The sequence below is a fragment of the Tursiops truncatus genome, chromosome 9 (assembly GCF_011762595.2).
Source record: "Tursiops truncatus isolate mTurTru1 chromosome 9, mTurTru1.mat.Y, whole genome shotgun sequence".
Classification (NCBI taxonomy): domain Eukaryota; kingdom Metazoa; phylum Chordata; class Mammalia; order Artiodactyla; family Delphinidae; genus Tursiops; species Tursiops truncatus.
This window is the reverse complement of record NC_047042.1, coordinates 56,687,838-56,712,116: the sequence shown is the minus strand read 5'-3', so window position 1 is coordinate 56,712,116 and position 24,279 is coordinate 56,687,838. Positions and strand designations below refer to the sequence as shown.

General features: G+C 38.5%; 1 protein-coding gene and 1 long non-coding RNA gene across 3 annotated transcripts in view; both read left to right on the top strand.

Annotated features, from left to right (window-relative positions):
* Positions 1 to 17,564, top strand: part of LOC141279549 (uncharacterized) — a 144,349-nt gene extending 126,785 nt beyond the window's left edge. The window contains exons 4-6 of one of the 2 annotated variants that reach the window (XR_012333995.1): positions 2,264 to 2,432; positions 14,425 to 14,693; positions 15,458 to 17,563. This is a non-coding gene — a long non-coding RNA (uncharacterized lncRNA). Of the gene's footprint in view, positions 1 to 2,263; positions 2,433 to 14,424; positions 14,694 to 15,457 lie in introns of both variants that reach the window. The other variant, XR_012333996.1, reaches the window with a different exon arrangement.
* A 69-nt stretch (positions 17,565 to 17,633) lies between these two features.
* Positions 17,634 to 24,279, top strand: part of SKAP2 (src kinase associated phosphoprotein 2) — a 156,064-nt gene continuing 149,418 nt past the window's right edge. The window contains exon 1 of the mRNA XM_019926478.2: positions 17,634 to 17,862. Coding sequence (XP_019782037.1) covers positions 17,796 to 17,862 — 67 coding nt within the window. The 5' untranslated portion in view covers positions 17,634 to 17,795. The remainder of the gene's footprint in view (positions 17,863 to 24,279) is intronic.

Sequence of the window (24,279 nt, the reverse complement as noted above, 5' to 3'; positions counted from 1 at the left end):
TTTTAATTTGCCAGTATGTTGGATTGTGTTATGCATGTGATCTGTATACTGACTAATATACAGTAGGTTAAAATAATGCATGGGGTAGCGATAAGATTGAAAGAAATTTTGAGAAAAGGAAAAAAATCCCACGTGTCAACCAACTTTTTAAATACAACTATCTTTTTTTTTCTTTTTCTTTTTTGCGGTACGCGGGTTTCTCACTGTTGTGGTCTCTCCCGTTGTGGAGCACAGGCTCCGGACGTGCAGACTCAGCGGCCATGGCTCACGGGCCCAGCCGCTCCGCGGCATATGGGATCTTCCCGGACCGGGGCACGAACCCGCATCCCCTGCATCGGCAGGCGGACTCTCAACCACTGCACCACCAGGGAAGCCCTAAATACAACTATCTTAAAACTTGTATATTATCTTCCGAGACTCATCCACGTGCACATTTTAACATAATTGTAATGAATTTACATACCATTTGACATTCTGCTTTTTCAGATTTAATCCTATATGTTACATAATCTTCTCTGTTTTAACGTAGTTGTCATAGTTATTTTTAGCAGCTTTATACCATTATAAAGTGTTGCTGTAGTATAATTTACAAATTCATTCAAGGGATAAATTTTTAAAAATTAGTTTTATTAGTAATCTAGTTGTTGATTTTTTGATGAATCTGCTTTGGTCTTTGAGAGTCTCTTAAATGCTTAGCTTGAGCCTGAAATGTATACCTGGTAGGAGGTAAGTAGAATAAACAATAAATGTTAGCTGGCATTATTATTATTGTTATTAGGATTGGACTCCATTGTCTATCCCTAGAGATGGAAAAGTCAAGAACAAGAGCTGGTTTGCGATGGCAGGTGGGGTGAGTTGGAGGACGATGATGCAAACAAACTTTAATGAGCTGTAACCAATCAATACTCGTTTGCCATTTGTAAGACATCTAGTTGTTAGTTGTAAAATTTATACGTTGTGCTCATTCTTCAGATGTTCTGGGCTGCAGTGCCAACCCCGTGCCAAGCCTCCCTCTGTTACTTTAACCACGTCTCCTCTCCCTTTATTCGAATTGCTTTACCCCGTCTTGGACATTCAGTGTTTCCTCTGTGTGGTTTCAGGACATATGTGAGCTTGCTTAGAGTTTTGGGTGTCCTAATAGAAATGGAACACTAAGAAGAGCATTTCACAAAAAAGCTTTTAAATTTCTCATTTAGTATTGTTTTAGCTAACAGTCTAATATGGCATTGAGTGGAGATGATAGGGTTTCTCATGTTGGTGAGTTCTTGATGGTAGAATAATCAATTAATTTGGGAGTATTTCTGGTAAAAATATATTTTAGAATTTTAAAATTAATTTTTGTTAGAGTGATATTTTAATTAACATTTTATATAGGTAATATAATCACATTATTTCAAAGACCAAAGAGTATAAAAACGCATATAGCGATGTCTCCCCCAAACATTCTCATCTGTCCAGTCCCTCTACTCCCCTTGTAATGAATCATTGTTCATACTTTTCTTCCCTACAGAGTTTCCTGATGTATACATAAGCAAATATAAATATATTTTCCCTCTTCTTTTCACACTCTTCTGTATCATAAGAAGCATCTTTTGAAGAAATAGATTTTCAGTGTATTATCAACACATAAAGTTTAATAGATAAAAGTAGTTTCTGGTAATATTATAGGTGTGATAATATTTCAAGGGCATATTCAGAGCCTAGAATTTGGAATTATTTTCTTCTTTGAAAGTTCATTGAAATAACACTATAAGGAAATTTCACATGATGTACTTTATGCTGCTAAAACAAAAGAACACAAATGGTCAGGATACAGGATACTGGAAAATGTGTCAGATTTCAAAGTCCAGGTTTTCACAGCTGTGCAGTACTTACAGCCCAAGTGTGTACGTCACTAAGGCATGAATATTGTTGCTGGCTACCCTATAAAAGATGTCATATTTCAGGTTGGCACTTTGTCATTTCTGAAGTCTGATATCAACGGTTAAGATCTAAAATCATTTATTTTAAAAGCATAAAGGGCTGATAAGATAATATGATACTCTTGCCTGTAACAGAAACCCCAACTCAAAGTGGCTTAAATGATATGTAAAATTTCTTGGTTCATATAACCCGAAGTCCAGTGGTAGATTAAGCTTCTGGATTGATTGATATAATAATTCAATTCACCAAGGATCCATGTTCTTTCTGCCTTTGCTCTCTGCTACCAGCGATGTCTACATTAACTTCAGGTTGATTTTTCTCATATCTGTACTTCCCATAGGAACTGGGATTATTCACTTTTCTGAGATGGAGTGGTGTGGAGCGGGGAAAGGCCAGCAAGGAATACTGAACATCAAGGAACTCTGGGGAACTGCCCGTTAGTTGAGACTTGGGAATGAACCACCGTGTGTGCACCCGATGAACTTTACAATGACTGGACAGAGAGCAATGTGAGCACGTGGGCTTTTTTCGAGACTGCAGTGTATCTTGTTTAAGATCAGGAGTGCAAGGTCAACTTTAGCTGCACATTGGAATCATTGGGGAGATTAAAATTGAAAATACTGATGCCCGAGTCCAGTTCCCAGAGATTCTGATTCATTTGTCCAGGGCTGGAGTCCAGATATTAGAATTTCAAAAATGTTCTTCAGGGGATTCTGATGAGTAGCCAGGACTGAGAACCATCTTCTAGGAATGAAAGAAGTCCAGTACTCTTAGGAAGAATAAACCAGAGAAGTCAAACACAAGAGTAAGTTTTATTTTAATTCCTAATGAGATAATCATCATCACTGTCATCATAATAAACATCTCACATTTATTAAGCACTTAACATAAAGCTAAAAATAGTCATTATTTTAATGAAAATAAAGGCAGAATCAGACAACGTACATTTTTACAGTGATAACAAAAATAAGGAACGAGAAATACCTGTACCATATTGCACTCCTTTCTTTACTAATTAACAGCATGTTTGCTAATCTTTGTACATTCTAGTTGCCCCAACTCTTGAATCCACTCCTTTCCCTCTATTCCACTCTTCTTACCTTAAATCAGCACATTACAATCTTTCACCTGTGTCATTGTGGAGTCTCCTAGCTGGGTTTGGTATTTCTTCCCTGCACTCTCTTTCACAAAGCTTCCAAATGAACTGTCTCTTAGTAAAGCTATTATCATATCAGTAATATTATCCCTTTACTAAAAAAATCTCAAATTCCTTTGCCTGGTCTTCTAATGCCTGTACAGTATATGGTCCAAATCTACTTTTTTTGTCTTATCTCACACTTTCCTCTTTTATTCACTCCATGCTTTAGTCAAATTGAATTAGTCATGATATCAAAAACACACTTTGCATATTTACGCATTAACGCTCTGCTTAAGCTTACCTTTTACATATACAGGTATCCCCTACATTTTGAAAGTTCACTTTATGGCACATTGTTTTTATGAAAGACTTACATTAGTACCTGTTTTAGCTAACTGAAAGAAATCCAAAGAGGATTTTTGCTTTTTACCAAAAAATAAGCAAAAAGCAAAAATAGTGTTAAAGCACGTGTTTCGTAGTCAGCTGTTATAGAGGCAGTGCATACCCCAGGCAGTGAGAGTTCCCCAGGAACTACACTCAGCATCTCAGCATCAGGCCACCATAGCTTTCAACTGTGTCTGTGAACATCTGTGCTTTATCTCAATTTATTTTGTGCCTCCATTAGCAAGATGTGTCCTAAGGTAATTGCTTCTTTGCTTTACACAACTGTGGCTTAGGAAAGGTTTCATAGGAACACCCTACTCTTGCATAGCAAGGGAATCCTGTAATATTTTCTCATAATTGAGCTGGAAGAAGTACTACATTTATCAAAGATCCACAGCACTTTAACTCAGTTTATCATGTGGCATATATCTTGTTGTACTGTGCAATATGGTGATGTCTGTGTGCCACTTGCCTTATAGACTGACATCTTTGCATCCTCTTCTTTGCTTATATTTGTTGAATGGATGAATGAACTTCCCAGTTTCTTCTTCTTATGAACTTTAGTTCTGCATGTTTCTGTGGTTCCAGACCACTTGTAAAAGTTTAATAGGAGGGACTGGTGATAAAAATGTCTCCCGTCTCAGCTGGCAGCGTGATAATGTTTAATTATTTTCTGACTAGTTCCACAGTTACTATTTACAGGCATACCTTGGAGATATTGCGGGTTCGGTTCCAGACCACCATGATAAAGTGAGTGACATGAATTTTTTTGTTCCCCAGGGCATACAAAAGTTACGTTTACATTATACTCTAGTCTATTAAGTGTGCAATATCATTATGTCTTAAAAAAACCAATGTATATACATTAATTTAAAAATACTTTATTGCTAAAAAATGTTAACCATCATCTGAGCCTTCAGCAAGTTGAAATCTTTTTGCAATAGTAACATCAAAGATCTCTGATCACAGATCACCATAACAAATATAATAGTAAAGAAAAGGTTTGAAATATTGTGAGAATTACCACAATGTGATACAGAGACACAAAGTGAGCAAATGCAGTTGGAAAAATGGTGCTGACAGACTCGCTCATCGTAGGATTGCTACAAACCTTCAATTTGTAAAAAACCCACTATCTGTGAAGCGCAATATAGCAAAGTGCAATAAAGTGAGGTATACCTGTACTGAATACCTGTTGTCTGCCAGACATACAAATATAATCTGTAATTCCTACAACAATCATCTCATTCTTATCTTTCAGACAAGTAAACTGGTACTCAGGGTAAATAGCTTGCCCAAGTTCCTCCATAAATTGACAGAGCTGAAATTCCAGACTTGCTCTGTTTCTATCCAAAGCCATACAGGACAGGGTTAAAGCTGAAAATAGAGATGGAGGCTAGATATCAGGGTACTGTTTTGGTTTTTTTTGTTCTGTTTTTTTAGCTCATCTGGACAAGGTCAGATTCCCATCTGCTCATCCACACATCAGTCTATTATGACTTTATTCCAAGTTCTACCAGGAAAACTACTTCTCATCCAAATGTACAATTAAACAAACAAACAAAAAAGCCAAATCTGCATTAGATACCTTGAATCCAGCCCAATCCAATTCTGCAGAAACCATCAGAAACCATTAGGATTTAATAACAGGGATTGAGAGGCATCAAAATGGGAGAATACAGAGCTGTTAATGAGAAAAATTTCACAGGGTAAGCAAAATTGGTATGAGAGCTCAGCCTCTAAATTCAGTCTTTTTCTTGTTACTTCCATATTCATAGGATATAGAGGTTTTGCCTACATGACCTCAAACTTTCAGTTTCAAAGTGAATTTGACTTTGTTACCTGAATATTCCCCAAATAACCAGATTTATTTTTAGCCTTCGATATGTTTACCTAACATTTTCACTTCTCATCCAGAGACAGCCTTGCAGAAAACTATGAACATCAGTTGAATAAAGACAATTCCAGTCCTGTAGGTTTAGACCTAGAAAATTAAATTTAATGGGAATCTGACAACCTAGCTCTAAAGCTGTTACTAGAACAGGGTTATTATTTAGTTCAACAAAGAGGACATCCATTTTTCTTACTCAAATGTGTCCCTGTACTATAAATTCCTGTCCTAAGTCACTCTTGTGAAGGCCAACTGTGAAAATAAGTGGTAACAGCAGCCAGGAAGAAGCCTCTTTTAAAACCCTTGAGTGAGAACTATGGGTCCAATTTCATTTGACAGCCTAAGGGACATTAGGAGAGACAGTTCTGGCCATCAGATTTTTATGGTAGAGCAGAGATGTAACTTTAATTCTCATATAAGCTTCAACTAGTTTTTGGATACTCTATAGAGTGACTGTCACACTTAAGTTCAGGACTGAGATTTCCAGAGTCAGAACTGCTCTGCACCTCAGTTGCTTTTTTGTCTCTCAAGTAATAACGCACAACTAGACAAAGTGGCTACCCAGGTACCACAGAGATTTTGTGATGAGATGTGAAACTAAAGATAAAGCATTTCCTAGAATCTCTAAGATATAGGAACTGCATTTTTTCCAGTGTGATATGCCTTTTATTAGTGAATACCTTTATTAGTCTTCATAACTGTAGGCTAATGAGTCCCAATTGACACATATATAGAAAGGATACCAAATTGGTCATAAATATGACTTTTACTCTAAGTCAGAGAAAAAAATTAGGTGACCAGAATAGTTGGCTGATATTTGATGCTTACCAGGTTCTCAATATTCAAACATTTAAAAATAATTTTCTATAGGCTTTACTTATTTTCTTCCCCCATTAGCTTGAGAGTCAGTGGCTAGATAATGTTACCACAAGGTAGGAAGTTTAAGTTCAGTTCATAGCACAACACGGAGTTACTGTTGAGCAACTTAAAGTCTCTTTATTTTTGTTTTTGTTTTTTTATTTTTTTATTTTTATCTTTGTGGTACGCGGACCTCTCACTGCTGTGGCCTCTCCCGTTGCGGAGCACAGGCTCCGGACGCGCAGGCCCAGCGGCCATGGCTCACGGGCCCAGCTGCTCCGCGGCATGTGGGATCTTCCCGGACCGGGCCACAAACCCGTGTCCCCTGCATCGGCAGGCGGACTCTCAACCACTGCGCCACCAGGGAAGCCCCTATTTTTGTTTTTTGATTTATAAAATTGGAAGATTAGTATCTTGATCTCAGAGGAAGGCTGTGAAAGTAAATTAGATTAATAACCAGTAAATATGGAAAGGCTCTGAGCAAATGAACAAAGAGTTATTAAGTATATTTGGTTATAACTATGTTTAAGGAATACTGGAATGTAAATTAGTACAAACCTTTTAGAACGCATTTTGGAAATCCCTATTAAAATTCAGAGTAATAATATTAGGGAAAGGGAAAGGCACTTTTACTTTTCACTTTATACCAGTTTGATACTTTTTTTTGCATGAGAATGTGCTACATTATCATTTTTAACTAAATAATTTAAAATAAAGAATACTGTGCTATTTTTAAAGAAGGAATTCTTAAAGGGAAGTGAATCATTAAAGTTTGTCTTTATTCCTTAGAGCAGTTGGAGACCAACCAGTTACATATTTCAGTATTAATTTTTATTTTAGAATGGTAACATATTAATGGCTCAGTGTCCCATGATAACAGCTTCAACATAGACTATCATATTCTGTATTCTGAGCATAGGATATGAAAGTTCAAATAAAAATGCTTCTGGTCAGCCTAAAACACTTTTAAGAAATTCTCAAATGTCTGTGTCTTTCCTTCTCAGATTTCTTCAAGTTGCACTCTAACTGCTAATGTCAGGGAGAGCAACAAGGAGAATCAGAGCAAAAACTACTTCCAAATCTTCATTAGTGCAGTGATAAATAACCTTCCGAAAGTATCTACTATTACAGGAATTTTTGGAAAATCTTGAGGGGGAGAGGGAAAAAAAAGAAAAAATTAAAACCAACCCAAGAAAGGACCAGCTTTAGAGTATTTTTTTATAAACAAGCACTTTCATCCAATCATTTTGCATAATACATTCAAAATGCAAAGTAAATGTGAAGGTTCCATTCAATTGCAGTTAAATTTATGATTAATACATTTGCTTTGGTTAGTCAGTTGATCAGCTAATGCTCTGCTTGTAGCTAACAGAGAGTGGATTCTACACCTAAGCCCCTCTAAGAAAATGCAATAGTAACAATTACTATTTAGTTTTTAAAAATATTGGCAACCCATTTCTGAGCCTCCTGGCAAATATGGAAAAAAAAAAAAACAGGTGTAGATTAACTTTCCCATTATCTGGAGCTTGAAACAGATTGCTAATCTTTCAAGTTCAGAAAATGCCACAACTAAATTTGTGAAGAAAGGTTTTATCAAACCAAAATGGAGAAACAAGGTACTAGACTTTAACACACAAGAACATTCAATCAGGGGAGATGAGCAAAGGTGCTAGCAGCATGTGTCAAACAGAAAGTAGAGCTATTCCCTAAAAGTTTTTTTTTGAAAAACGTATTTTCTAGGATTTCAAAGCTTAGTGCTGATGTAGACTTTGTTCTGCTGTTATTCAGCAAAAAGAAACATAGGCAACATCTGTGGCAGACTGCTAGTAATTTCCTAATAGCTTCTTCCAGACTAACAGAATTCTGAGCTGAGCATGAGGTCACCCTGAATAAATACTTTCCAGACCCCTTTGAGCTAGTGTCGCCATGTAACTAAGTTCTGGCCAGTGAGATGTAGATGGAACTGTCCTGTGGCAGCTTGGGAACCTTCCTAAAGAAAAGGCTAGTACGTGCCTTTTGTCACTCTCCTTTGACACTCCTCCATCTTCCTGCCGGGAACAGAGATGATGCCATCTTGGACAATGAAGTTGAAACCTCACCTACAGAAATTTTATTCTAAGTATAAATAAGGAAAAAATGAAACCATTTTGGCAATCAGGGAGAACTTTAGAGATTTCTAGACCAATAATAAATGAAATAGTGCCCTCTGACCTCAGAGTCTCAGTAAGAGAATGAATATGAGTACTGCATTGGAAAAAGTTTAGTGAGTGGATGGTGAGATATAAAAAGCATGTTGGAAGGCAGACTGGCATGAATTTGAAGTTGGAAAGAAACTCAGGGAGGTTCATCAAGGCTGGACTGGCATAGTTATTGTCTTTGTAAATATGATGTTTTCAAACTGCATTCGTTATTCAAGCCTGGAGTTTAGGAATGATGGTCTCAGTAGTTTTTGTTGAAGGAATATGTGTTTTGATGTATGAAGAACTGTTTAACAGTTATATACAACAATAAGGAGACTAAAGTCATAGGCATTCATGTATTTTCTACAAATAGCTTTATTTACTAAAATGATATTTAGTTGGTAGTAAGATTACGTATGCTGGTTCTATTGATTATTTAGAAATCTCTTATTCAGATAATAGATTTTGTAGGTGTATATTAGTTTCCAATTGCTGCTGTAACAAATTACCACAAACTTAGGGGCTTGAAATAACACAAATGTATTATCTTACAGTTCTGGAAGTCAGAAGTCCGAAATGACTTTCACTAGGCTAAAATGAAGGTGTCAGCAGGGCTGTGTTCCTTCTAGAGGCTCCAGGGGAGAATCCTTTTCCTTGCCTATTCTAGCTTCTAGAGGCCACCTGCATTCCTTGTTTGTGGCCTCTCCCTCTATCTTCAAAGCATCTTAAAATCTCTATGCTTCTGTCATCACATTTCTTTCTCTTACTCTGACCCTCCTACCTCCCTTTTATTAGGACTCTTGAGATTATATTGGGTCCACCTGGATAGTCCAGGATAATCTCCCTATTTCAAGATCTTTAATTTATTCACCTATACAAAATACCTTTTGCCATGTAAGGTAACATATTTACAGGTTCTGAGGATTAGGATGTGGACATCTTTGGGGGACAGCCATTATTTGGCCTACTGCATGGTGGTAGACTGAATTACTCTTCCAACTCTTCATTCTTCCCCAGAAATAGGACTATACATCCATATCCTTTGCAGTAATTTTGCATTGTCCTCTTTTGCTTAAGGAGTATTTCCCCACCCCTTGGCTCTGGGATTGACCATGTTACTTGCTTTGGCCAATGAGATCTTAGCAGTTTTGATGCAATCAAAGGCTTGAAAAGTGCTAATGGGACTGGGCATGCTCTCTTGCACCTCTGTCATTGCCATGACAAGAACATGCCCAAGTCAGAGTCAAGTGGAGTAGAGCTGAATAGTCCTAGCTGAGCCCAGCCTGGATTAGTTAACCTTCATCTGATCATTGGCCACCCCAGAGATCTCTGAGATTTATTGTTAAGTCAGTGAATTTTGAGAGAGTTTATGCTTCATTTTTGTGGCAATAGCTAACTGATACAGTAGAGATCTTGGATTTTCCTCTTTCCTGTTCTTATTCTCCACCTATGGTTATTTCACTGATAGATAAATAATTGCTTTTTTGGTGTGCCTAGATTATTAAGAAGCACATGCCTTGATGTTAACTAATCTTATTGTGGTAACTATTTTACATTATATACATATGTACATGTATGTATACATATATACATTTTAAACCTATCCAATGTTATGTGTCAATTATATCTCATTAAAGTTGGAAAAATTAAAACAACAACAACAGCAAAACTTCACAAGCTTTACCTGATTGTAGGAGAATAAGGACAAATATACTTAATTTTTTGTCACTATAGTGAAGGTCATTTATACTTATGTGGATCTACCCAGTAGTTTTCCAGGTCAGTTTTTTTTTTCAACCAAAGCTGAGATATATGAAAAAAGGACAAAAATTAAATGGGGGGGGAAGGTGGGAAAGGAATGGAAGAATATCTGAGTATAGTAATATACAAGCAAATTCTTGGAAACTATATAAGGTAGTGCTTAAAATTCTGTAAAAATTTTTTTATTTGTTTGCTAGTAGAGGGACACTATAGAAAAAAGGGAGAATTTGTTTGAGCCTTTTAAATTTTATTTAATTTTATTCTTATCGGTCTTAAAGTAATCATTTGCAAAACACTCCTGTTTAATATTGACAACTTTGAAAGTCACTGAAAAAAATTAAATGGCAGCTTAATGTTAACAGCTGTTATGGTTACCAAATCCATCAAAGCCCCTCATGAATGTATCAGGCACAAACCCACTGAATTCTGTTGCTGAAGACAGCTTGGTATTTTAAAATTGCCTAGTGAGAATAGATGTACTATAATAAGCGGAAGGACTCCGAGCACAATAAAGGCTCGAGACACTCCGAGTCTTTACATATAGAAAGAAACCTACACCAATTTCTAATAGTTTAATGTTCTAAAATCTCTGCCAACTTAGCTATAAAATGATGTCTAGAAATGTAATAGAAAATTAGGCTTCATCTAAAGTCATGTTTTTAATAAGTACAATAACATAACAAAAATAAAATAAATTCCTGTAACAAAAATAATTATTATAGGTAAGGGTAGGGAAAATTGAGTAAATAGTTCATGTGGAGTCAATGATTGAACTCGGATTAGTTCAATCAGAGCTCAAATGTGAGTCCATCAAAGTTTAAATAATAAGGCAGTTATGCTCTTCAGTTTCAGCCTTCTAGAAGACTATCTTCTCAGTAAATGTTGGTAAGGCTGTTGTGGGGACCAGAGATACCCTAAAGAAACTGGAGGGAACATAGTGTGAAATAGGCCCATGAACACCTTGCTTGCTTTACACGGCTAGTTCCAAACCCATTCCTTGGTAGGTCCATGCAGCCTGCCCTCTCTCAGGATATTTTAAATTCCAAAATACTGTCTCAGTTATCATTCATCCAAAACCACATTGTGCTTAATCCAGGTATTATACAAGACCTGACTCCTCAAACTAATCTAGACTGAGGTGCAAAGGGAAAGAGTCATCTGTCCACTCTCCCAAGTCTCTAGTTAGTACAATTTCAGGAAGTGTAGGTCAGGATCATCTGGGGGAATAGGGTGAACTGGGGATGCTTAAATTACACCAGTGACTTTGCATTATTATCTCTCAGGTTAAGCATGAGGATAACTCGCCCTAAGTCTATTATGAGCCAAGAATAAAATAGAATTTTCAAGGTCACTCACTCGGGCCTCTGAGTACAAAGTAGAGATTCTGATGACGAGAATTAAGGGGGAGAATCAAAAGTTCTTGTCTTTTTTATGCACCCGCTCACAGAGTAACCGTACCAAACCACAGAGGAGTAAAAGAGGAGAGAAGAGGGTCTGTTTTCAATTTTATATAGTAAAAAAAATGAGCATTTTCTTGACATGTTCCTAGTGCCCATACTCTGAGGATCAAGCCTGATAAGTAGAAGGCAAGACGGATTTGGGTCCATCTCTTCTCTGGAGATCCACCTAGAATGTAATACCAGCCTATAAATCAACACTACAAGAGTAAGGCAGAAGCCATAGTCCAAGAAGGCTAGAAGGAATCAAAACAAACATGTCCCTTTACTAAAAGTAGGCAAGGTAAAAAGCTTGGTCTCAGAACCCAGGCAGGAGAAACTCAGTTACTAGAACTGGGATATAAGATCGGAGTCAGATTATCAGGGCTGACCTTACAATGGTAAGGTCTCTGAGTATTGAGAATCTGGATAGGGGAACCAATTTCAGTTAAATCGAGAAGAGAGCTGTTAACCTGGGCAGAGAATCCAGTAGCTTCTGACAAGCCCAAAATGTGATGGACAGATCTCTTACCTTATTCCTAATTTGTAGAACCCTAAAGATATACAGCATTTTGTTAAGAGCTCAAATCCAGTCTACATTGAATTCTTATTATTCTCATTTTAAAATGATTGACTGGAGCAGCAAAATGCCTGAGTATATGTTTGTGTGTATGCAAATGAGATGGAAAGCAAAAGAGAATGAGTTTCCTTATCTCATTAAATTCATAAATTATACTAATAGGATTAGTAACTATGACCTAAAAACCCAAAAGACAAGTTAGTGAGCCATATCTACAAGAACCTGTTGATACAGGTTGGGTTCTGTATCACATCTTTTTTTAAAAAAATATTTTATTTTATTTTTGGCCGAGCTGCGCGGCTTGCAGGATTTTAGTTCCCTGACCAGGGATAGAACCCGTGCCCCCTGCAGTGGAAGCGCAGAGCTTCAACCACTGGACTGCCAGGGAAGTCCCCACATCTTTTAAGGGTAAATGACTTCACATTCCAGAATTCCAGTGAGAATATGATTTTTTTCCTGCTGACTGCCACACAGTGATAAACTCATACCTACCAGTCCTAGAATATTCAAATGAAGAAAGGGATAAAAATTTAGAAAGTAAAAACACGTCTTCATTTCTAAAAACTTTGAAAAGAGCTCTTACTAGATGACTTAAATTTAGGACATAATAGGTTTTAAAAGTTTTAAAAATGTATTAGGCTGCAAAATAAATACAAAATTTCAACTGCTTCCTTTATCTAATCCACTCTTATAATACAAGTGTATGCTTGGTGGCTTTGCAATCTGTCAACCTATATTTCCTGGAATTCCTTTTTCTATTTCCGGTTAGGGTGGGCACAAAAGAGATTCTTGTGTGAGATTTGCAGAAGTGAAGCAGCAGTCATTTTGTAGCTCACTTATATTGTTGCTTATCTTCTGGCTCACTTCATTGGCTTGAGGCAGCAGCCAGACCTGCAACTGCTCCATCTTTTGCTAGATCCTCCTTTCAAGTCTCTGAATCATGAGTCCAGTGTGTGTTTAACCCAGCAATGAAGGACCCCAGCTTCTGCAGGGCGTAAGTACTACCAAGGTCAGAGGCAGCAAGAGCTAATTTGGGTTTTATGTTGTCCTCATGAGCTATGCTTCTGCATTCCAGCTTGTCATGAATCTCCTTCATCTTCCCTTCCTGACTCTGCTCTGTTGGACTTCAAGCTCCAACATCAGATGCAAAGATTAACAGCCTTACAGAGACAGTTGAACCAGCTTCCACAATTGTGTAGGGTCAAATCGCTGTAACAAATTCCTTTATATTATCTATCTATCTCTATTTCCATTCTAGTGGTTTTGCTTCTCTGATTGAACCCTGATAGAAACTGGGATAGTGACAGTACAAAATGAAAAGAGGTCTTCTGATCCCCTAAGGCCATTGGCAGGAAGCAGGTCAAGAAAACTATTCAAATGATGGGCTTCCCTGGTGGCGTAGTGGTTGGGAGTCCGCCTGCCGATGCAGGGGACGCGGGTTCGTGCCCTGGTCTGGGAGGATCCCACACGCCGCTGAGCGGCTGGGCCCGCGAGCCATGGCCGCTGAGCCTGCGCATCTGGAGCCTGTGCTCTGCAACGGGAGAGGCCACAGCAGTGAGAGGCCCGTGTACCACAAAAAAACCCAAAAAACAATTCAAATGAAAACATAGACTACCTTTCACAGAAAAGGAAGGATGACTCAGAGTGCAGAACTGAGATCTGTGGAGAAGTTATTCCAGGTGGGAGTATAATTTTGTCCTAATCAAAGAACCTGTGACATTTTCCCAGCTGGATTTCAGAATTGCTATGAATCAGTAATCTCTGTATACTTCTTATTGTTCCTGTCCTCTCTGAACAGGAATGTCTATAGTGGTTACCCTATGCCTGTCCCACTGTTGTAATGTTATATGGGGAGCAGATAACTTGTCTTTTTACTTGATATGTCTTTAGATTGAGAGAACTGTACTCGAGGAGCTTTATTTAAGAAGCATCATCCACACTTGGGCTTGATTTAGATGATGAGACTCTGGACTTTGAGCTGATGCCATAATGGGATGAGACCTTGCACATAGCTTTGGGAGGGGATGGGTGTATTTTGCACTGGGATAGATGTGACTCATTGGGAACCAAAGGGCTGGCTATGATAGCCAGCTTCCAGTATGGCTCCAGTGATTCTTACCTCCTGGTGTTCACAGCCTTATGCAGTCCCTTCCCTCTATATACCAGGCCTGGTTTGTGTGACCAATAGAATATGACATTAGTAAATTATGCCTCTTCTGATATTAAGTCATAAAGACATTGCAGCTTCTGTCTTGGTTTTGGATACCTTTTAGATCACTTGCTCTTGCCATGTTAAGAAGACACTCAAGCAGCCCTGCGAAGTCCATGTAGTGAGGAACTGATGCCTTTTGCCAACAGCAAAGGGGATGGAGAGCTCCAGCCAACAGTACTGTGGGTGAACGTTCTTCAAAGCTGATCCTGTAGCTATGGTCGAGTCTTTAGATGACTGCAACCCAGCCTATAGCTTGACTGTAACCTGAGAGACTCTGAGCCAGAGCCATCCAGCTTAACTGATCATGGATTCCTGACCATCAGAAACTGTGTGAGATACTAAATGTTTGTTTTAAGCTAAGTTTTGTTATGTAGCAACAGATAACTAATACAGTGCCTAAGTATAAATATAATCTTTCTTCCACATGCCTATGAAAGCCAAATAAAGATAAGAGAGGTAGAGAAAAGTAAATTGTTTTAGCTCACTGTCTTGTTTTTTCTTCAGTGTTCAGATTCTTTTAAAACTAAGCCTGTGGGCAAATACTTATTCAGCTAAGCTAAATTTGAAAGATGTAAGGAAAGGAGGTTAGCTTTAGTAATAAGGAAATATACATGTTCACACACACACATCTGCTTTGAACTAAAGGATTTACTTTTGAGAAGTCAAATCATGAGATTTTTCCAGAATCCAGTCTGTGCATAATGGTAGGGAAGCTGCTATCTCTCTCAGGTTGAGATTTAAAGTGTCATTATTCCTTTTTACCTAATATGACTAGTTTAAAATGTAAGGTATGATTTGATTTCCTTCCTACTTTTTGTTATGGAAACATCTGGAAATAAGAAATAAGAATATATTTCTTCTAGCCTCTATTTCTCTTTGTGTCTTATAATCAATTTCAGTAACTTTAACAATAAACAGTAAAAATGATAGAGTATACAAAGCATTGCCCAAGTAAATCCATCATGAACCTGTGTCTGAGAATGGTTTCCTAAATAGGGGGAATGTGTTTCATACAAAGAGTCCATTTTCTGTTATTGCCTTTTTTTTTTTTGCAGTACGCGGGCGTCTCACTGTTGTGTCTTCTCCCATTGCAGAGCACAGGCTCCAAATGCGCAGGCTCAGCGGCCATGGCTCACGGGCCCAGCCACTCCGCAGCATGTGGGATCTTCCCGGACCGGGGCACGAACCCGTGTCCCCTGCATCGACAGGCGGACTCTCAACCACTGCGCCACCAGGGAAGCCCTGTTATTGCCTTTTTTATTTGGACTACTAGATGCTATATATTTTAAGGCAATCCTAATAGTTTCCTGTCTCTCACTAACAAGAATGACTTGTCATGATGAACAGTGGAGACAGTGTCCATTTGATCCACTGCAGAAAGCTGTCTATTTCATACAAGAGTAAATCACCTCAGTTCCTTTGTGGAATGAGTGGAGTGTAAATAAATAAATGAGACGTAAGAATTTTTAAAAATATGGTCAGTTCTATCAGAAAGAAACAAAGGATAGGAACATTTGGAGGCCTGGCTTAATAAAAAGTGTGACAAGATGAAGAATTGTATGTGATAGCTGTAAAGGGAGGAAGAATCCTCACTAATATAGTATGTCCATAAAATAGTTTCTTCCTTCTTTAAGAAGATAATTTTGTAGTTTAAGAATAATAATTCTCAATTCTTTGAAGTTGGAGGACTTACCTTGTAAAATGACTCTTTATTCACTTTTACCTCCACCAGAAAGAATTCTGATTTTCAGCAATTTTTCTATAATTCATCACAGTTCTAAATCTGAGTAGGAATTTCAGATTCCATTTTAGGGAATAGGTTTGTTTTGGGGTGTCTTTTTTGTTGTTATTTTGCACATTTTACTTCAATTGTAAAGTTTTTGTCTTTTTTGTTTTGTTTTGAGAGAACTCCAAAATGTTCTAATTTTTCCTTTTACAATTAGTATTTGGTGTATTTCTCAGAGAATTATACAAAAATGACTTGTATTTGACTACTTAATTTTTTACTATTACTGTCTAAGATTTTTTGGTGTGAAATATTAATGGAGCCATTGCTCTGTGTCATGTTTTGGGTTCCAGGTGGGGATGAAACTTACGATAAATTTTGTGCCCTACAGGAGCAAGAAGGAATCACCTATGGGGCTTGTTTAAAATGCAATCAGTAAAGTCCCATCCTAAACAGACAGAATCAGAATTTCTGGGAGTGGGACTTTAGAATCTGCATTGTTAATAGGTTCTCAATGTGATTCTAGCAAACTAAAGTTTAAGGAGCATTGATCTAGTGAGAGTTGGAGGGTAGAGGAATAAACAATTTCCATTGTTATTGGAGCTGCAATACAATCTTCAAAATATAATAGTGGCATCTAGGAAAGACCTTTGCCATGGCGGTTCTTATCTGAAGAAAAAAAAGTGTTTATTTATTTACTTATTTTCTTTCACACACACACACACCTTTAAAAGCACCAGAACGTATCTTTTAGAGAAAACCTGTAAGAAGATTTGGAGATAGGAGACAATAAGTATGTATTGATTAAACGATCAGGTTGGAGTGAACAGATTTTATAATTCCATTCTACTAATCACCAGCAATTTTCTTTTTGATGCTTATAGGTAGACAGTGGTATCTGTGTCTATTTAGCTTTGTGTTTGTAACTAGACCTCCCTGCTCTTCGTAGTGGGGGAAATCAGTCACCCCAAAAATCTAAATTAGGTAGAAAAGTAGTGTAAGAGCCAATCAGAGCGCTCTCTGGAGCAGCTCCAGACTGGCTTCTGAAGGAGGACTGGCTGAAGATGGGACTTTGTTGCCATCATGCAATCGGACAAAGAAGGCCATAATAGTTTAGGGCGGTCGAAAATTCCATGTGGGGTACTGGGCGAGGTGTTACACCTTGGCGGGGCTGATTAAGGTCCAGGAAGTCTCTCGATCGGAAAACCTGGAGGCACTACGGATACCTTATTTTCCGGGACCGTGGAGAAATGGTCAGCAGTTGCGGGGGTACCAGTGACAAAAATGGCCGAAAGGCACCTCAGGCGCTGGATCAGGTGATGCAGCCGCACTCCACTCCCTTCCCACCAGCCGCTCCACCTCCCGCGCCCTTACGTAGAGGTGGGTGTGGCCTGCCCAGGGGCTCTTTTTCGGAGGCGAGGAAAACCGAGGGTTACACATGCGCAGTTAAGGCCCCTCTGGCCCTTCGGGCCTCCTCCCCGCCCACTGCCCCGCCCCGAATTGCCGGGCGGGGCTGGGCCGAGAGTCCAGCAGCCTTGGCTGGGGCTTCAGTGACTTCCTTGTTGTGAGCGTCGGCCCGGCAGTGTCCGGACTCGTAGACCCGCTGTCCTCACCGGGACCCCTAGCCCAAGTCGCAGCCGCAACCCCAGCCGGTCGAGTCCCCTTTCAGCGCAGGTCCTTTCCCCGCACGCCCCGCGCTCCCTAACATGCCCAACCCCAGCAGCACCTCCTCTCCCTACCCCCTCCCCGAGGAGATTAGGAACCTGCTGGCAGGTAAAAAGCGGGAAGGGGGCGGGTAACGCGGCGGGGGCGGGGGCGCGGGGACGGCGAGCCGGTGGGGACAGAAGCGTTCGGAGTCTCTCCCTTCCTTCTCCGCTCTCCCCACGCCTCCTGCCCAGTGGGAGCGGGACTGGGAGTGGGGAAGTGGGGTCTGAGAATGGGAGTGGGCGTGTGTGTTGAAATTTGGTGCGAGGATGGTGGGGACCTTCTTGTCGGCTACACTAACGCGATCAGGACAATTCTGTATACGTCGTGAAGACGCTGTGTGTGTGTGTGTGTTTGTGTGTGTGTGTGTGTGTGTGAGAGAGAGAGAGAGAGAGAGAGAGAGATCAGAGAGAGAGAGAGAGAGAGAGCAAAGAGAGAGAGGAGAAGGAGAGAAAGAGAGAGAGAGAGAGATCAAAGAGACCAAAGTGTTTGTCATTTCTAAAACTCCCATTTTTCTTCAACATTCAGTCCACCCATATTTGAGACCTTCGAAGAGAACCTGACTCTCAAATAGCCACTTGTCTTCAGCCTGAGTAACATGTTAAAACAAAAAAGGAAGGATGTGTTAAAGTCCAACTTCCTGTGTCACACGATTAAAGTACAGTACTTCATCTTTGCACCCTCATCTTCCCCTTTTCAGTTTAAAATTACCATTTATAGGAACTTAGGAATTAAAGATGCATTCTTCAAGGCTGTTATGAATCCACTGCTAGTTCATTAATATACTTGATATGGAGATGTGTATTTTCACTAAGGGCTGTTAAAAAATTTGTATTTCTGCACAAGGTAGAAAAGACAATACATCTGTTTTAGGGTAGCACAAATCTTACCTATCCTGCTGCTCTGGAATTCTTCCCATTATTCACTTTGTCATGTGTACATCAGAATTCTGAATTTTGATTAAAAATTTTTACTTTTCTTTAGTTGTTTCTTTAGTATCCTTCAATATTGGTCATGAATAAGTGGATTAAAAGAGTTTCTCTTAGATGCCTGTGTTACAATTTGCTTATTTTAACTCTTAAAGCAGTGTTTAAAATGTGACATTATAAGTAGTAAGTTACTGTTAGAGCACTGTGAGACCAAATCTTATATGCTGTTACACTATTTTGGTGGTTAGCATCTTGAATATGATAGAGAAAATAAAACCAATAGTGTATGAATGCAGACATGTTTATGTGAACATGATTGCAGTGTGGTGAATGCATTTGTGGTGGGACAGTGTTTTACTCTAAGAAATGCTTGTTGTCATTAATGGGTACCACTAAGGGAAATATTGAAAGAACTGTAGGGGCTGAGTTAAGGCAGCTTTTATTCCATTCTATGCGAGTTTCAAGTGGATGCTGATTTTGTTTTACTGCAGTTAACATTTTTGTTGTTACTATGCTGGAATTCCTTGCTTAGAATATTATTTTAGTCACCAGGTCAGAGAACTGTTTATCATAACTCTAAAAATAGATGTCACCATTTTCAGGATATTCTAGGTGTGAATTTTTGAGTTTAGGAAGTAAACTGGGTAACCTCTGGGTACATGCTTTTGAAGCTTGACAGCTCCACAGTAGACAGTTTGCTGTCTGGATCCATAGTCATACATTTGCAGATAGTATGATATATGGGTTATGGGACTCTTTATTCTCTGATCCCCATAGATTACAAATATTTCATGTAGCCCTTATTTACGTAATTTAATTGAAAGCTCAGAATTAAATAATATTTAAATTATCTGCCATTGCTAACTTCCTATATACTTTAGCCATCTCTCTCTCTTTAATCAGATAATCAGATAATAATACCTACATAATGTCTGAAATCAGCGTTTTAAAAATCATTTTATTGACATTTTCAGTATTTCACACTTTTAAAGCAAATCACATATTAAAACACATGAAGTATTAAAAACAAATAATAAAACACTAAAATTTTGTTGATTACAAATTTGACTTATACTTTATTTTCAGAGGATATTTTCAAGAGGTATGGCTGTGAGGAAATATATATGATATAAATTGTAAAGAAATGAAACAAGTGAACCAGTGTTTGTCAGTTTTCTTTTTAAACTAATCATTCAAAGAAAATGGTTAACATTTTATGGTTGACTTTAATTAAAATCTTTTTTTGAGGTAGGAAAGGTTTCAAGAATAAGTGCTCTGAGCAATTTTTTTTCACATTTTTTTATCCAAAAAATTCTGTTGGATTGTGCATGACCATTTGCATTATTCGAGTGTTTGGGTAATAGGACATGGTTCGATTTAAAATTATTAAAACTATAGAGGAAGAGTTGACATTGGTTTGAATTTTAAAGATATTGCTGGCTTACCTAGTTCTTTCTTTGACAGTAAGAAGGAGATATTGGCAGTGGTGGTTGTAGCTAACAGTTGAGCTCTCTTAGAATGCATGGCGCTATGCTAGAATTCCAGGGTACAGAAGATAAGGAACTAAACTTCTCAGGCATTAAAATCCCTTCAGAAGAAAAGAATATAAAGTCAAAAGATAATGCCTATTAAAAAAGATGTTTTGGACATTTCCCATTGCGTTCCATGTTCCCTTTATCCAAATCATTATGCCATATGTGTTAAATGTTTGACGTTTGACGTTTCAGCTGCTTGACGTTTCAGGTGCTCAAATGTATTCTTATCAATTTATTATTCTCTTTATTTTTTCCTCTGATTATATCTGTTTTAGGCTTCCTTTTCAATATTTGTTCCCCCCTCCTTCTGATTCCTTCCCTTTAAAAAAAATTCTTTAGAAATGCAAAAATCCATAGAGGTTATCATTCTTACCTCACATTTAATGATGCTCTTGAAAACGTGGCTATATAGTTTGACCATTAGTTATTTTTATTTCTGTGGAATCAGTATATTAAATATTGATAGGCTATACTTTTTATAAAAGTGTTGAATTATTTTCTTGTCCCGTGAATAGAAAAAGGTTTACAGATTTTTGTTGTTAAAAGTAAATTGGGAACTGCCGTATGCACTCCAGGCAACCTTTAATTTTTTTTCACCACAATGGAAGAACAGGTTTAGCTGGGATAATTAGAATCAAAGGATTATCCCAAATCTTGTCCATTTAATCTTCTCCCACATCCAAATATTTTGACTAGGATGAACAGCAAGAATAATCTTGATTTATGTGAGTTTTTCCTCCAGGCAGGCAAGAAAGTGAGAGGAATTAGAACCACTGCTCGCCACCCCCCACCCCCAATCCCCTTGATTTGTTTAATCTCCCTTTGAATACTGGACTCTTGGTGGTTTGCAGTTAGATATTCTCATTCATTTGTTTTAGGACAACAATATTTAAAAAGGAAAGCTGTAAGAAAATGTTAGTTTCTTTTTATTGAGTTAGAAAATGAAACCAATGTTGAAGAAAATGATGGTTGTTTGTATACTCTGAAAAATCAAACCCAAACCAAACAAACAATAAACACAGTGGTGTGTGCAAAGTGCCCCTGAGATTTTGTTCACTTGGCAGTCTTGATTAGAAATATTGCATTTTCCTCTATTGAGGATTTCCAGGACATTTTTAAAAACCTTCACACATAATTGATAATCCCTTTAGGGACACTAGGTAAAGAACGGAATTCAGTTGAGATAGAGGTCGAATTTTTTTCAATGCTGAGAATAGTGTGGTTTGATTTCGACCCTTCCAAAGTTCCATTTATAGTTTGGTCAACATTTTGGTTTTATTTTTCTTATGAGAATCATTTATGGTGTATCTAGTGTCCCATAACTTCCTTCTGGGGCATTGGCTGAGTATGTAAAGGGAAGAGTGCCACCTACTGAGTCAGCAATAGTCACCTACTTCTTTAGCACCTGGATTTTCCTATAGAGCAAGAACAAGCCTGCCCCATTTTGGCAGTAATAACTAATGAGTTTAAAGTTGATATGAGAACCTTTGATCTTGCAGTGAAATCAGTCCATGACACCTCTAAGATTTTTCTCTTCTAGCAATAGGAATATATGTTTGTAAATCAAGGGACTAGAAAGTTATAGTTTCTTGTATGGGTCAAATAACATAGATGACTTAAGATGTGATGTTAGGAAAATGATTTGCCTATGTTAAGCATACAATATTCTGTTTTTTCTTGGGAGAGGATCTTTGGCTGTCTTGTTTTTTTTTCATGACATTCCTTTTAAAGTATTTTCATCTCAGATTACTAAATAAAGCTCTTGATAATATGCTAGTATGCACAATTTTATAGTTACCCAATCCAAATTATCACTGGTTTCCTTTTAAAAAAGAAATCTAAATATTCTAAAAGAGAGAAGTATATAAAAATTTCCTAATGAGCTTAGCTGTACTTTATCGGCATTAAAGTATTACTAGAAAGAAGACAGAAACATCAGAGTGGGAAAAGCCTCTGGTGATTTGAAACACAGTTCAGTTGTCTCTCATAAATTTAAGATTAAGTGTCATATATGGGTGATAAAAGTGGCATAGGCTAGTTTTTATATACTCATTATTCACTTAGTTTGTCTTTTTCAATTAAAGCCAAGTCTATCTTTTTCGTTCCGCTGAGTTTACATTTCTTTTTCAATCACATAGTGAACACGTTACAATACATGATACCTAACAGTGAATATAGTGTAAATCTCAGACTAATGTTTTATTCACTGTGGCTTCTTTGAAAATGTGTGGTAAAGAGATTTTGATGATTATAAGGTGCTATTCATCGAGTTATTTTTTAGAGGTGAAAAATATTCATCTCTATCCTTCAACAGTCCAGCTTTCCACCAAAATAAGTCATTTAGCCTCCAAAGCCTATTTTGAAAATGTAATCAGATGATTGGATTGTAAGACTCAGGTACGTTTTTCCTATCATACTTTGAGAACTCCTTGTGCTTGTTCCTGTCTCTTTTTCCATGTTTGAAAAGTCCACAGTTCAACCATAACCTGTAAAGGTGCTGGGAAAACAAGAGAAATAACATTTATTAGAGCTATCAATAACTTTTTGATTAGCTATTTTCCAAATTTGGGCATTTAGCTTAATTGGTCTACATGTGCCCAGTTTAACTGATTTTTATGTTTTCACCAGTAGGTGTTTGGTCAGACCATACCCTCCTTTAACAGAGAAGAAAAGCTTCTCTTTTTGTTCTGATGCCAACTTAAATTCTAGGCTGAGATTCTTGTTAAGTTTAGTGATAGCACCTCAGTGAATACAAAGTACAACCTGGTCCAATTCATAAAGTAGAGGAAGATGTGGAATCAAGTCGTAAAGCCATTTGGGGTATGGTTTGACTGGTTTTACACTTATTCATTGATCTGGGGCGAGCATGTGGTAGTGGATTCACTCTAATTCTTGTCCCCTCTGCTATACAGTTCAGGCCAATACAGAGGCTGTGTGTGTGTGTGTGTGTGTGTGTGTGTGTGTGTGTGCGTGCACGCGTGCGCCTGTGCGCCTGTGCGCCTGTGCCTGCACACTTGCATGCCTGCCCAGGGAGGTGAGGTATCGGTTGGTTGGAGGACTAGGCAGAAGAGACCAGGTGTTACCTCTGTGTTTACAACCTCCAGCCTGGAAGTCATATTCCACGGTGGAGGATGGTGAGGGCAAGTGGTCAAACCCCGGCTTTCTTAAAGAGTTGGAACCTGTGCTATGTACTCAGATTGGAGAAGCCGACGGTTTATAGTTTGCAAGAATTTAAAAACTGTCGTAACCTTGTGTGGTTTCACCTTGAAACTGTAATTAGTATGGAAATTGGTAGAAAGCTGTTAGCTTATGTGTGTTAGATACCTGTCCTAGCCTCTCGGGCTCTAGGGGGAGATGAGTGGCAGTTTTTCTAGGGGGTCCATATGTACAGGAAAAGAAAAAAAAGGAAAATCTGAGTACCACTAGGTGACTTGGTGTGTGCTAAGTATTTGCCTCTTAGGGGTTGCGATGGCTATTGAGAAGTTTCTAACTTAAACTGCTTGAGGATTGCTGAGCCAAGACATGATGTCATCTTTTAATTTTGTTTTCAGACCTTAACGTTTATCTACAGAGCGGTTGTAAATCAGATCTTTCCAGCGGCCTTCTCCCCCAGATCTTTACAGTTGTACCGGGAGATCAGGTTTGCTCTGACAATGCTAAGGTGTAACAGGAGCAAAAATCACCACCACATTTGTATTCGCTGAGTAACTTTTTCCTTGGTGATGACTTGGGGGGCAGAGGCGGATGGAGATGGGGCCAATTCTGGGGTTAAATGCGGCCGGCGCTGACCTGCGGTCTACGTGACGAAGCGCGGAGCGGCGGTAGGGATTAGACCTGGGGCTTAGAGGGCGCCGGAACTGCGCTTTCTCCACATGGCCGGGTGGGTCCTTAAGCTTCTCCTCTCCCGTGGAGGACGCGGGTGAGCCGAGATCCCTCCTGTGAGAAAGAGGAATTCTGTCTTACTTGCCAGGCCAAGAGGCCAGCGAGGAGGCAGGCTGACCTTTTCTTGTAATCGAATTACG